We start from the raw sequence: 15267 nt of genomic DNA, 5'->3' as shown, positions 1-15267 counted from the left end.
GATGATTTGATGTGCTTCTCTTATTCTCACTTGTCAGTGGCTTTTGATAAAAGTGTCTTCTAAATGAGTAAATGTAAATATAATCTAAATATTTCCATGGAGCCCTCAGTGCAAATACTAAACATTTTAAAGAGGATCCAAGGATTATTGCTTAATGATTATTTTACTTTATGATTCTGATTAATATGTACTTGTTGACAACAAACTGGCAAGTGTTGTGAAAAGGTTTCTCTCTCTCTCTAACATGACACAACTGTCAATCACTTGTCCACAACAAAACAATACAGAATATAGCGGGCCAGCCATTGTAAGAAAAATTAACATTATAGTTTGGTTAAAGGGATAGTTCACAGAAAAATTTAAACTCTGGCATCATTTCCTGATCCTCCACTTGTTCCAAACCATGAAAACCTTGAAACGTGTTTTTTTCTTCTGTTGAAAACAAAGGATGATATTTTGAAGAAGATTGAAAAAAAAAGCTATTGACTTTGACACAATCTACTTTGTAAAAAGTGCTATAGAAATAAAGGTGTAAATATAAATCACCATGGAAGTCAATGGCTGCTTTTTTAGGCAAATAATTTAAGTTTGAGTGCATGATGAAGACTTTTTTTTTTTTTTGCGTGAACTTTCCCTTTAAAATAAATGACACATAAGTAAATTCAAAGAAAAATTAATTCAAAGAAGTTTAATACAGTAAAATATTATTTGATCAATTATTTGATCATATGTTGTTTGTATGGTAACATTATCATGTGTGCTGTTATAACAGGCGTTCAGCAATATTGCACATCCACAATTTTAAGTGATAAAATTATTTCTTTTCCTGTCAATTTACCTCCATCCAGAATGGTTTATCACCGCTCCACATGGCAGCGCAGGGTGACCATGTGGAGTGTGTCAAGCACCTGCTGCAGCACAAGGCGCCCGTTGATGATGTCACACTGGACTACCTGACAGCCCTCCACGTCGCTGCCCACTGTGGTCACTACAGAGTAACCAAACTTCTACTGGACAAGAGAGCCAATCCCAATGCTCGAGCACTGGTACATGCATCATTCTTATAATTGCCTTCTTGTGTTCCTAGTAAATTTTGTCATAATCGTGCACTTCTTTTCTGCTGGTTGTTTCTCTCAGAACGGTTTCACTCCTCTGCACATCGCCTGTAAGAAAAACAGAGTAAAAGTGATGGAGCTGCTGATTAAATATGGAGCCTTCATTCAAGCTATCACTGAGGTAATAGATCATAAAAGTTGGTTTATAGTTCTCCATTAAAGGATTAGTTCACCCAAAAATAAAAAATGTTATGATCGTTTCATCAAATAATGATTTGTTCACTCATATTTAGTATAAGATGTCTCATGCTTATGAAGTGTGTGGTTTGATTTGTTGTGTATTTTAATCTCACTCACATCAGTCTTTGTTTCTCAAGTGTGAGAACTATTAATGTTCATGACAAAGACCCTGCATACTTTCTTTCTCACAACAAAAGTGTATTATTGTAGCACAATTTGTGCTAAATACATTGTCATCAGACTTTAGCCTTTAATACCATTATAAGAAACTGAAAAAAGGCCAAATGTCCAATGCCGCAGAGGGTTAAGATTAAAAATTTCTTTCATTAAAAAAATTAAGGACATTTACAACTGTAACAACAAATTAAAGCACACACTTTACAAGAAAGAGAAATCACATCATAATAAATGTTAGTGAACAAATCAGTAACAAAAAGAAAAATGTAACATATATTTGTATTGCTGTGATAGAGCCCTTTGTTTTCAGGCTTTTTTTCGGTTCTTTAATTAGGAAATTAAATTTTGTGTCACTTTTTGTTTTTATTTGATTCAATAAATTCCTCCTGAAGTCTGAGGAATAATATTACAGACACATCCTTATGTGAACCCTGTTTTACAATGCCTCGAGAGGCAGCTTCAGCGTCATCAGCCAGTGAATTGACATGTTTTTAAATGGTTTCAGACAGTTATCACACCTACTGATGCAGCATCTCATTCCCTATTCAGGAAACCAAGAACCACATGTGCCAGAGAGTTTCCACAGAATTAGAATTTATAATTAGAACAATTTTTTTTTCCTAGATAGTTTATTGCTAAAGTTGCTATAGCTGTTTTAACTTTCCTCATTTTATTATATGTTCAGGCCAATCGGTAGAAATAATGTGTTCAATTAAAACTTATTCACAGGATATACCCAACGAATCCTTGCATTATGAAAGTAGAATATGATCATGGTAAACAAAATATAATTTAATAAAAGTGTCTGTTTAAACAATCAAACCACAAATCAGACACATACTGCTTAAGTTAAGGTTAAAGTAATTATGCTTAAAATGCAGTTGAAGGGTTAGTTCACCCAAAACTGCAAAAAAAAAAAAAAAATGCTCTCAATCACTAAACATGTTTGACATTCTTTTTCGAGTTGAACACAAAATAATATATTTTAAAGAGAGCTGGAAACATGTAAACAAAGACTTCTATTGTATGTGTATTTCCTATTATTGATGTCAATGGTAACATGTTTCCTTTTGTGTTTAAAAAAAAAAATTATAAAGATTCTGAATCACTATTTTATTTTACTGTAAATCTCTTCAAGGCCTTAAATAGGATCTCTATGGTACTGTAGGGTTCAGGTTTGGTAACCTTAACGTTTGGGGCCTTTCCACTATGTTCCATGCCTAGTGTCTGGTACTTTTTAGTACAACCAAAGGTGAGGTTCCAAGCAAGCTGTACCATGACCAAAATGACCAAAATTTCTCTTTTTTCAGAGAAAATCTTCACTATCATAATCATTGGATTCGTGACGCAAGACACCAACCCTGCTATATTTAAGTAGTCAGGTGCAATATTATTGGATCACACAAATGAATCTTTTTTATACCATAGCAAGAAAAAGCATGTGAAATGGCAGTGTCATGGTCTGTAGAAAAGGTCCAGACACTCATTTGTATTGAAGCTGAAATAGTCTCAACTACAATACTATACTGATGAGCAAAACTGAACTGAAGTGAGCCGAGCCAAGCTGTGCAGTACTGTACCTTAAAGTGGAAAAGTGACTTAATTCTCCTCGTTTTATTTTACCCTGTTTCAGCAAAAGAAATCCTCAAATCCCCCTACAAGATGCTGACTAGCTGATGCAAAAAAAAAAAAAAAAATTTAAATGCATTTTTCTAATTTTAAAAGTTTGCATTGTTACTACACTTCAAACTTTGCAGATTTGTTGCCAAGTGTAAGTATGGCATGTCAGAATATATTACTTCATTTATTCCTTTTCTTTTCGGCTTAGTCGCTTTATTAATCTGGGGTAACCACAGTGGAATGAAACACCAACTTATCCAGCATTTTTTTTACTCAGGGGATGCCCTTCCTGCTGCAACAATCATAAATGTTTATATATATAAACATTTATGCTTGTTGCAGCAGAAAGGGCATCCGCTGAGTATATATATATATATATATATATATATATATATATATATATATGTAGCTGCTGTCAAAATTAATGCGTAACCGTATGCGATTAATTTAAAATAACTCGTTTTTAAAAATTAACGCAATTAGTGCAGTTTTTTACTTCCTGTTGTGGTGGATGTGTGTTTAACAAGCAAGAAATATGGATCAGACCAAGGAAGCACTTTTTGAAGGCAAGTTTCATAATAAAACAATTAGCTGCATCACCAGTCTCTCAAGAGTTTCATGCAATTTCATGCAATTTCAGGTAAATTGATACCGCATGGCGAACGGAAAGAAAAACCTCCGCATTTCGTGACTCAATGATCCTTTAAGATAATCAAATCGCTGCTTATACTTAGACTTTTAACAAGAGTACTATCTTAATCATATTAAAATCTGAGTATTGGTGTCTTATGTACTCAGAAAGTCTCTGGTGAAGTAGCGAGCTGTCAAAGATATCGCATTACTCTGCCTTTCAGTATGAGCCCTCAAAGTTAAGCCTGTTTCCTCATTAAATGCAACGAAAGTGTATGCTTTGCGTTCCTTGTGAAAAACAGCCATACTTTAGATTGCTTAGTTTAAGCAAATTTGATGAACGAGATAATGCGTGTTGAATCTGTCAACTGGGTCTGTCTGTGTGTGTGTCTGTGTCAGGCCCGTTAATGGGTGTCAGGGGTAGAGTGAGCAACGTATCAGTGCGCGCGAGATGTACCTGAAAAGTGTTGGGGGTGAGTTGCGTGCGACATACCTGAAGAGCTAGGAGGGATGCGGTAGAGAGGGGTGTGCAACTTATTTAAGGACCGGGCGGGAGATGCTGTATTTTCGGGAGATAATTCATTTGCGGGCATCCGGGAGTCTCTGTGCATTTGCGGATGAATGTAAAGGAGGACTAAGCAAAATTGTTTCTACTTTATAATTAATGTTCTCAACTTGAAGCAATACAACTTTACAATGAGTGCAACTGTTTGTATTCAATAGTTTATTATTATTATTATTATTATTATTATTTCAATTTCCATATCTGCAATGCCTGTATTTTGGCATTATTTTGCAGTCCACTTAGAATCCAACTTGGAAATAATTTTTTTCTTTATTGGTATTGATGTTTTTAATAATGTCAAATGACATTAACATGCCTGTGTTTTTATTTTTGTAATAAATATGGCTGTCAAGCAGGATCTTGATGGTTTATTGTGGGTTTGTTGTTTACATGAATAAATCACAAGTTAAACTAAAATTCTAATAAACAATTATATTTTAAATTTAAATAGTTTTTGTCTTGCGTTTACATTAATTTTACACTTGAATAGCCAAAATTACAAGTTTCAGTGTTTTAAATGCGATTAATCACGATTAATTTTCTAAAAAAGATGCAATCAATTATTGAATTTTTTCTTATCGATTGACAGCACTAATATTATTATATAATTTGTTCATGTGTACTGTGCTTATTTAATAGAAACACATAGTAGAATGTATACTTAAATAACTCATTTAATAAGGTAATGCAAAATTACATTGATGTCATTCATTGTCTTCTCTCTTCCTTTAGTCTGGTCTCACACCAATCCACGTGGCAGCCTTCATGGGTCACCTCAACATTGTTCTTCTACTGCTGCAGAATGGAGCTTCTCCTGATGTCAGCAACATAGTGAGTAAACAGAGAGCTGCCTCTTCATAATGTATTATACAGTATACTTCAAAAGTGAGGAATGTCTTCATGAGCAGCAACTCAACATGTAAATGCCAAACGCTCCAGAGAGCAGAATCAACATGCAATCAATTTTAATCGTTTAGCATTAGCTTGTTGCTAGCCTGAAAGCTTTAAAGGGTGGTTCATCCAAACACGAAAATTTAGTCATCATTGAAATAGCTCACAAAGATTTATTATTATTTAATAATACTACTACTGCTAATAATAGCATTTTTATATTTATAGTTATATTTTTATACTAAAATATGTGTTTAACATGTTGATCAATGTATTGTTTTGTTCCACCAATATACTGAATTACAATTTGAGATGGCTTTTCTGTGATATATATATATATATACACACATACTACTGACATAATTGAACAAAAAAATGTTTTTTGGAACAGGTTTTGTGTCATCATTTACAAATCATTTAAATATGTCTAGTCTAAAGCATTACATGACCTTCCCCTGTGTTTTACACCAGCGTGGAGAGACTGCTTTGCATATGGCGGCCCGTGCTGGACAAATGGAGGTTGTGCGGTGTCTTCTAAGGAATGGAGCCATGGTGGATGCAAGAGCAAGGGTAGGCCAAAGGCATGCTTCAAGATTGCATGTATTGACTTAATACTGATGTTGTACTCATCTGTCATATTACAGCAGTGGATGTAACAATACTGCAGGGATACAGCATACAGCATTACAGTTTCACAACTAGTGGGAAACTGATGTAAGCTTTTAAGGAGCTAAAAGAGCAGAATGCCTAAAGGTGACAAGATGTGGCTAATATTTTGTATTAGACAACACGACAACAAATGACAAAATACATAACTGTTAACATTTTAGTACAAAGATTTACTCAAGTTTCCCCTATGCTTATTTAAAACACCAAAAAGTAATGTCCATAATCTGAAGGGTTCGTATGCAAAAAAAAGGCTGCCTAAAAAATTTATTCTAAAATGAGTGTTTTTCTCCTATGTTTATGTTCAGTTATCTCACTTCAATGGCTTAGAGAAGAAAATATTCTTGCTAATTGCTAATTTTAGAAAAAAAGATTTAATGGCACTTTGGATTTTGCAACTGATTATTTTCTGAACTCTCCTCCCTCATCAGGAGGATCAGACTCCTCTTCACATTGCATCTCGTCTGGGTAAGACAGAGATTGTCCAGCTTCTGCTTCAACACATGGCTCATCCAGACGCAGCAACCGCTAATGGTTACACCCCGCTTCACATTGCTGCACGTGAGGGACATTTGGACGTTACTACTGTGCTATTAGAAGCTGGAGCTGCTCACTCCTTAGCTACCAAGGTCAGTAAAAGTAAGATTTTCACCCATAAAAACGAGAGATTTCAAACTAATTGAAACATTTATGCTTCTTTGAGGTTTAGCTAAACAAAAAAAAGTATATTCTGTTATTCTTTACTCACCCTCGTGTAGTTTGTTTTGGTGCATTAAAATATCAACATTGCTTGTCAGAATTACTTTAGAGCACATTTAAAGGGATACTCACCCTCAAGTGGTTCGAAACCTTTATGAGTGTATTTCTTCTGTTAAACACAAAATAAGATATTTTTAAGCTCAAAACCTGTAATCACGGACTTCCAGGTTTTCGGCATTTTTCAAAATATCTTCTTCTGTTTTTTAACAGAAGATAGAAACTCATAAAAATTTTGGGGTGAACAATCCCTTTAAGGAATTTTGTATAAAACCTATTACTTATGTCCCCTCTGTCCCCTCGTTGAATTCTTCAATACATGCATTTAAAAAAAAAAAGATATATTAAGTGGTGTCATGCCATCACATTTGAGCTTCCACAAGAACCCATTGGGTTGGTCCTTATATTTCAAGAATGCACAATGTTGAACTTTTGTACACTTTACAAATATTTTAAAGCATTAAAGCTTACAATCTTTAAATGACGAGAAAGAAATTGTTCATCTTAGTCTAAAAACAATAATCACACAATGTAAGTGTAGAAAAATTAACCTCAAAATTATATAGTCATTGTTTAAAAGGGGTCATTAATCATTCATTCATTCAATCATTCATTCATTCATCCCTTTTCTTTTCGGATAAGTACCTTTATTCATCAGGGGTCGCCACAGGGGAATGAACTGCCAACTTATCCAGCATATGTTTTACGCAGCGGATGCCCTTCCAGCTGCAACTCATCACTGGGAAACACCCATAAACTCTCATTCACGCTCATACACTACGGCCAATTTAGTTATTCAATTCTCCTATAGCGCATGTCATTTGTACTGTGGGGAAAATCGGAGTGCCCTCAAACCAGCGATCTTCATGCTTTGAGGGGATTGTGCTGCCCCGGGTGAATAATAAAAAGTTCTGAAAAATAAGAGTCATCAGAATGTTCAGATTTTATGAGAGACACAATAGACTTATAACAGTTACTTACTTACTTACACCCATGGGCCTTTATATTAAAGTTGATATTTAGCTGCACCATGCTGGTAGTTCGTAAATCGTTTTCTAATTTTTACAAAGTGGGTTGTTAGCCCAATGCTAAACCCCCAACCTGGAGGACCAGGGTATACACACATACACTACAGCCAATTTAGTTTATCCAATTCAACTATAGCACATGTCATTGCACTGTGGGGGAAACCAGAGCCCTCAAAGGAAGCTCACGCCAACACGGGGAGAACATGCAAACTCCACACAGAAATGCCAAGTGACCCAGCCAGAGCTTGAATCAGCAACTTTCTTGCTAACCACCGCTAACCACTGCACCACCGAACCACCAACTTTAAAGGGTTACCAACCAAAAACTCTCAATGGACCCTTTTCGCAAATCTGTTATGGCACGTTTAACGGTCATCAGCATCTTAAATCCTTGAAAGTTTTTAATATTTAGATTTTTCCGAAAACATGTGAACATTTATTTGCATTTATGAATGTATTTTATCATCTTTAATTCAAATGACAAAAAACAAGTTACCACTTGTGTGAGGCATTTCTAATGCAGGTTCTATGGCACAGGACAGTAAATTTGACGTTATTCTCTCCTCTGGCTGCCATCATCAGTCTCACACATTTTTTACATTTTCTTAACATCTTTATAACATCATCGTGAAGTTTTTCTTTTATTATTTGAGCAAATAAGTGCTAATATTTGTTGTATTCTCCCATTCACTGCACTCAAAGTTTTCCCAACAATGACAACTTCCACTACAGAGAAACACAGAAATGTGAAAAGGGTCTATAAATATCCAAGCATGTAAATTATAATGTTATAAAATATAAATAAATAAATACATATAAATATAAAGAAATTATGATATAAATAAAATATTTAAAACAACAATTGTATTGTTTTAAAATGATTATTATTTTGCAGATTCTGAAGGGTGTATATAAACTTACTTAAAGTAGTTACACTGTAGCTGTACTATTATGTTGGATTTGGGTCCATGTAATGTTGCTGACAGACCAATGGAACCAGCAATACATAGCTGATGAAGTTGGTTCACCATTAAAATGTGTTGGTTAAAAAACCTGTTCAAGTCATTGTCTGTTTATGCTGGAAATCAGCAAAGTAGTTAAAAAGTTATGGATCAGCGATGTTATTGCCAAGGGAAATTACTTTTGTTGCACTTTGTTTTATTGTTCTTTTAGACAGTAACATTGTTTGCAATTGCATTATTATGGTATTACACGTTAACTCCATTTACAGTATTACTAGACTGTAAAGGTCAGGTGAGTTTTAGAGTTAGTAGAATAAATACTTGATCGGAACTTGGAATATATATATTAGTAAAAAACTGTCCATGTAAAAGCTCTCACATGACTCATTGTCTCTCCCTGCTGACAGTATCAAAAACTACATTCAGAACATAGGAGCCATCAATAACGTCATTTAATCAAAAATGTTCTGTTATGATTTAAAACCACTTCAAATATATATTTTCCATTTTGAATAATGTCAGCATTGCATATCTGTAATATATACAATGCAATCTACATTTAGAATGATCTGATTCGTCTGTATCCTCCTTTTAAATATCCACAGAAAGGGTTCACACCTTTACATGTGGCCTCAAAGTATGGAAGCCTGGAAGTGGCAAAGCTTCTTTTGCAGCGACGGGCACCTCCTGACTCTGCTGGGAAGGTAATGCACCAGAAAATGTTACTGATTTATTTTAATTCAAGACATAGTAGCTTTAACAGGGCATTTTTGACAAATATGTACACAAAAATTTGGTTTGAGTCTAATTCATTGAGTCTTTTGGGATGTTGTTTAAAAGAATTGCCTTGAGGCTATGTTGACTGCAAGAGTACTGGTAAGCATCGGTTCTTTTACTAATAACATTTTGTTAAGAAAAGGAAACGACTTTGTTTTCTTCCTTTTTTCTTTAATAAGGAGCCAGATTTTGTTTGTTGTCGAGCTTGCACTCTAATTTAGATGATAATCTCACCTTCGTTTTTAACACTCACATTAACACACAAATAACAATCCCTGTTAACACTGCTATTGCATTAAATATTCCATATTTGTGCTTAGGTTTGATTTAATGCTTTTGCAATGCTAACAGTTCCCCTTAATCATGTTGCACTGACCCTCATCCCAGCAGAACGGTCTCACTCCTCTACATGTCGCTGCACACTATGATAACCAGAAGGTGGCACTCCTGCTCTTGGACAAAGGGGCATCTCCTCATGCCACCGCTAAGGTGAGATGTCTTCTCTCTCTCTCTCTCTCTCTCTCTCTCTCTCTCAAATTTTCAGCATAGGCTCATTCTAAAAGTGCAGCCCTATATACAATTCTGGAGATCGTGAATTATGTAGCCAGAAGTAGGCATGGCAACATTTCATTTTTTTAAATGGAAGCTACAGGGCTTTTTGACACTGTTCCTTTTTCTGGTCAATCTGTGTTTTTTAAAATACTATTGGTTGGGTTTAGGGAAGTGTGAGGGTGGGTCAGTCTATCAGTCAGTCATTCAGTTAGTCAAACAGCCTCTGGTGAAGTTGCAAAAACATAAACTGCATATGGGACATCCTGGGACCTATTTCACGGTTTTCAGAAATGTAATGTAATGTAATTTAATGTATATTTATATAGCGCATTTATTGTGTATGGCCATACACCCAAAGCGCTTAACAATCATGAGGGGGGTCTCTGTATGTATATGAATATAGAGGTACATTTTCAGAATAAGCCTGGGTAGCAAATTTTTGTGTTTTGTGTTTTTGTGCCTAACCATCCTTTTTGTTCTTTCTTTCTTTACCTAGAATGGATACACTCCCCTTCATATAGCAGCAAAAAAGAATCAAATGGAAATTGCCACCACACTCCTACAATATGGAGCTGAGACCAACATCCAGACCAAACAGGGGGTGATGCCGATCCATCTGGCGTCCCAGGAGGGACATAGTGAAATGGCGGCTTTGCTTCTGCAGAGAGGAGCCCAAGTCAATGTAACCACTAAGGTAAATGACTAAAATCAATATCACTACATCTGTTATATTTAAAGGCAATTTCTGAGGCAGAATTATAAAAAATATATAACTGAAAATGCTGTTAGTGTGAAAGTACAAAGCCGTTAAAGCAAATGGGCATGGAAATTTCTGCTGATTAGGATGATTTACTTATAATATGCTAATTAAAAGCACACAGACACAGATGCTCATTTACAAAATGACCAATGCAGTCTACCAAGAGCAGAACAAATTACTTTATGTGACTTCGTAATATATGTATTTGGATGTCTTCTTCTGGTGTTTTAATTAAACCATTAAAAGTAGGGGAAATCTCTCTATTCTACCACATCCGATTGTGAAAAGGACAGTTACTAAATAATTTCAATTGCACATGACCAAAATAACCCTTAAAATAAAAATAGTCAAGATAAACTGCAGCTGTGCTTTTTAGAGACATGTGCTTTTGTTAATTGCAACACAAGATCATTGTGAAAACGTACCCCTGTACACATTTCTGGAGAGCATAAATTATGCAGCTAGAGCTATATTTTGTCTTTAAAATGGCTTCTGCTTCTTTTTGCGCTACCAGCTGACTGCTTACCTCTGAGTGGGTGGTTTTTCTACTATTACCAGATTGGCCAGGAGCTCACCATGTATGTTGGCTGACTTGAGACGCAGAGCACGGTTTATCGCGATGACGGGGTTCAAGTCTGGCGAAGAATGATTCCAGAAAGGATGTAAAACAAAAACAAAACTCAAAAAATAAAATAAGTAAATAACAGGGTAAGAACATAGTAAGATCTAAAACCTGGTAAAAATGAGGCGGCCGCAAGGGCTTTTCTTTTTTTGGATTACGTTTGAAAACCCTGTTGGTTGGGTTTATGGAAGGGGGTGATTAAGTCAATCTGTGCTTTCGAAAACACTATTGGTTGGCTTTAGGATAGGGGGTGGGTCAGTCAGTCAGTCGACAGCGGTCTCTGGGGGATTTACGTGAGAACAGCAGGCACTAATGGCACTTGCGAAAGGAATTTGAGTTCTGAAAAAGTGTACACAGCACCCTCTGGTGGATTCTCGAAAATCAAAACTGCAAAAAAAAAAAAAAAAAACAACAACTCCTGGAAAGTATTTAGCACTCACCAGAAATGTGTATATGGGTATATATGAAAAAATGATTCTGGGTTGGTTAATTTATGTAATTCATGTTTTCTTAGAGTGGACTTACATCCCTTCACCTTGCTGCCCAAGAAGATAAAGTAGGTGTTGGTGAGATCTTAGTGAAGCAAGGTGCCAACTTAGACCAACAAACCAAAGTAAGCAGATTTTATCATACACCAAAAAATTTTTTGTTAATCAATTTTACTGACCATGGCCCTATAATATTCTTTCCAGTTGGGATACACACCTCTTATTGTGGCCTGTCACTATGGAAATGCTAAGATGGTTAATTTTCTGTTGAAGAGTGGGGCAAGTGTCAACGATAAAACAAAGGTATTTCTCAGTGTGTCCATTATTTGTATTATTATGTATACAACTTTACATAAACACTTCAATATAATCCTAAGTTTTATATACAAAAGTAATAATTACACAAAAGGTAGAAACATGTTATATGCACTTTGGAAAATATAATATTTTTGTCTTTGTCAGAATGGTTATACACCTTTGCACCAGGCTGCACAACAAGGCAACACACACATCATTAATGTCTTACTCCAGTATGGGGCCAAACCCAATGCCATCACTGTGGTGAGTAAATATAAACACACACACACACACAGCAATTTATATTCTTGCAGATGCTTTATTAAAATCTACAAAACATCAACATTGTTTTAAATACAAATTCACCTGAAAAATAAATAGGTAACACTTTACAATAAGGGTGTATTAGTAATGCTAGTTACCGTTTGTGAAATATGAATTAACAGTGAATAAAACATATGTTAATCATTGTTTGATCTTTGTTATTGTTAACTAAACCTTTATTGATGTGTTATTTAATAGATTAGTCAACATTAATTAGTGGTATAACAACTACTATTATATTACTAATAATACATAATCTTTGTTCATGTTAACTTATTCTTATCACCTTTACATTTTTTGGTCCCACTTTATATTAAGTGCCCGTAACTACTATGTACTCACATCAAAAAAATAAATACATTGTACTTACTGTGTTTATGATTTCTTTGAGAACACTTGTGGTGCTTTTGAGTTGGGATAGAGGTTGGGTTATGGACAGGTTTGGTGGTATGGGTAGGTTTAAGGGTGGGTTAAGGTGTAAGGGATGGTCAACAGTGTATTTACAAATGTAAGTACAAAAGTTAATTGCAGATGTAATTACATACTTGAATTAAATCAAGCATATTTACACAGTAAATACATGTATTTACACAATAAGTACATTGTAACAAACTATTAATTCCTGTGTAAGTACATATTAGTTAAGGCCACTTAATATAAAGTGGGACCCATTTTTTACATTGATTCTTTAAATTAGTTAATGTTTACTCACACTTAAACTAATGCATTTGTTCAAGGATTAGATAGCATGACATAACAGTGAACAACACATATTTAGCAAAAATAAATTTAATATATAAATTAAACATATTAATGAATGAATGAATGAATGAATGAATGAATGAATTAAATAATTAACACGTTAGTTAGCTTGATTAGTTAAATAGTTAATGTGAAAAATAATTAACAAACACACACATTGGTAATGCTGAAGTAGTGTACACTACAGTAAGGTTCATAATTCCATAGTGCTTTGTTAATGGTAAAACATGTTAGTAAAGAGTTAACAAGTAGGAATGTTGTGTGCTGTGTGGAGCATACTCAAAACTACACAGAGTAGCATGGCGTGTTAATAAAAAGGTATCTGGTGCATGCGGATAGGAAAAGAGTGTGTCACCTACAGTTCCAAAGAAAACAAAAAGCATTGAATATGTCAATGCCATGTTTGCTTTGTGTAGAATGGAAACACTGCTCTTGCCATTGCACGTCGCCTTGGATACATTTCTGTGGTAGACACACTAAGAGTGGTCACAGAAGAAATTGTCACAACAACAACAGTAAGTTAAACTTGGAAGATGATTTTTAAGATGCCCTAACATGGATACAATGCGTGTGTTTTTTACTGTATTAATTAAATTAATTTACTTGCATATAGACAGTGACAGAGAAACACAAACTAAATGTGCCAGAAACCATGACAGAAGTCCTTGATGTGTCTGATGAAGAGGGTAAGTGTGAAACAATAAATTAATTGCCCTATTGTTGACTTAAATTGTACTATTTTTTCTATCTATCCATCCATCCATCCATCCATCCATCCCTGTCTGTCTGTTTGTCTGTGACAGTCCATATAAAATCAGTCAGAATGACATTGGCAAGATTTTGATCAGTTTTCTCTTGTAATGCGGCACATATTCTGTGTGTTCTGGTATAACTGCAAATGTGGGTGTCTGATGTGTGTTAACATGGGATTTCCTGCAGTTCGGAGGCTGGTAGATGATGGTGCGATGTCAGATGACTCTATTGATTTTGAAGGTATAGATGGACAGAGCATGGACTGATGTGGTTTAATAACTGCTTAAAGTTGATTTTAACAAACTTAAGATGCATGGTCTTATGGAATTGGTTACACTTGGTGTACATGTAGGCTACTAAACGGTTTACAATCCTTTGCAGGGCTTGATTTTTTAACACAATGATATGTACTAAAACCTTTGTTTTGATTTTGTTTATTAGAACTGCATTGTACCCAAAATAATTAGGTTATGTGTTCAACAAAGTATTTTTTTACGCTCCAGAAATGCAAGTGATGTTCTAAAAAAGGCTCACTTGCAACCGCTTCTACTGTCAAGGCATGTTAAAAACAATTAGTGCTCAAAGGTGAGTGTAAAACACATGCACGTGACGTGGTTACACAGTTTTAAAATTGTGACACTTCCATTTGAGCTTTTTACTCAATGGCTTAAACAAAAAAAAGTTACAATAATAATAGAAAAAATATATATATTTACAATAATCTCTTTAAACAAAAACAATGTGCAAAGATAAAAATTAACAAAACAATCCTTAAGTCTTAACATCTAAACTAGGCGGTAAAAATGAATAATGAAAATGAAACCCGATATCTTCAGTGCACACGACACCCAATCTAAACTAATTAAACTACTAAACTCAAAGTTACACTGGTGGCAAAACACTCAAGTTAATCTAACAAAAACAAGCTAAACTAAAACAAGCCTAACAAGAATATCATAAAGCTCAGTTTAGAATCACACAACAACCATCAAAGCAGTAACTTAAAGCCAACAAAGACTAACAAGTAAACTCTAATTATCGCAGTAAAACTGAGAAAATAAATGACCAAATATGCCTAAGCATGCCAAAAACACAAAAGCGTTGAGCACAAAGATATGCCAAGGCAGAGCGCACACCACACACTGATCTGTTGGAGCTTTAAACTCCTAAGTCCCAAGCTGTTTTTTACATGCATTTTTTATTTCTCTGTTCTATTTGGGATTTTCAGAACCTAATTAGATTAAGTATCATCTTTTGATATTATGTACTGTTAGAGAAAAATGATGTCCATATGTGGACTCGTGGTCCGGATTTCCATAAAACATAATAAAGCACCTTTGTG

General features: G+C 34.8%; 1 protein-coding gene across 50 annotated transcripts in view; it reads left to right on the top strand.

Annotated features, from left to right (window-relative positions):
- ank2b (ankyrin 2b, neuronal) overlaps positions 1-15267 on the top strand; it is a 245000-nt gene that overhangs the window by 157180 nt on the left and 72553 nt on the right. For 14 of the 50 annotated variants that reach the window (XM_073906503.1, XM_073906479.1, XM_073906501.1 and 11 more), the window contains 13 exons: positions 849-1046; positions 1138-1236; positions 5020-5118; positions 5650-5748; positions 6276-6473; positions 9196-9294; positions 9755-9856; positions 10416-10613; positions 11816-11914; positions 11994-12092; positions 12252-12350; positions 13589-13687; positions 13786-13858. In XM_073906503.1, the coding sequence (XP_073762604.1) occupies positions 849-1046; positions 1138-1236; positions 5020-5118; positions 5650-5748; positions 6276-6473; positions 9196-9294; positions 9755-9856; positions 10416-10613; positions 11816-11914; positions 11994-12092; positions 12252-12350; positions 13589-13687; positions 13786-13858 (1561 nt within the window). Of the gene's footprint in view, positions 1-848; positions 1047-1137; positions 1237-5019; positions 5119-5649; positions 5749-6275; positions 6474-9195; positions 9295-9754; positions 9857-10415; positions 10614-11815; positions 11915-11993; positions 12093-12251; positions 12351-13588; positions 13688-13785; positions 13859-14111; positions 14166-15267 lie in introns of all 50 variants that reach the window. The other 36 variants (XM_073906502.1, XM_073906500.1, XM_073906498.1 and 33 more) reach the window with 3 other exon arrangements.

The sequence above is a fragment of the Danio rerio genome, chromosome 7 (genome assembly GCF_049306965.1).
Source record: "Danio rerio strain Tuebingen ecotype United States chromosome 7, GRCz12tu, whole genome shotgun sequence".
Taxonomy (NCBI): domain Eukaryota; kingdom Metazoa; phylum Chordata; class Actinopteri; order Cypriniformes; family Danionidae; genus Danio; species Danio rerio.
The sequence above is the reverse complement of the archived record's forward strand: the minus strand, read 5'-3'. Positions and strand labels throughout refer to the sequence as shown.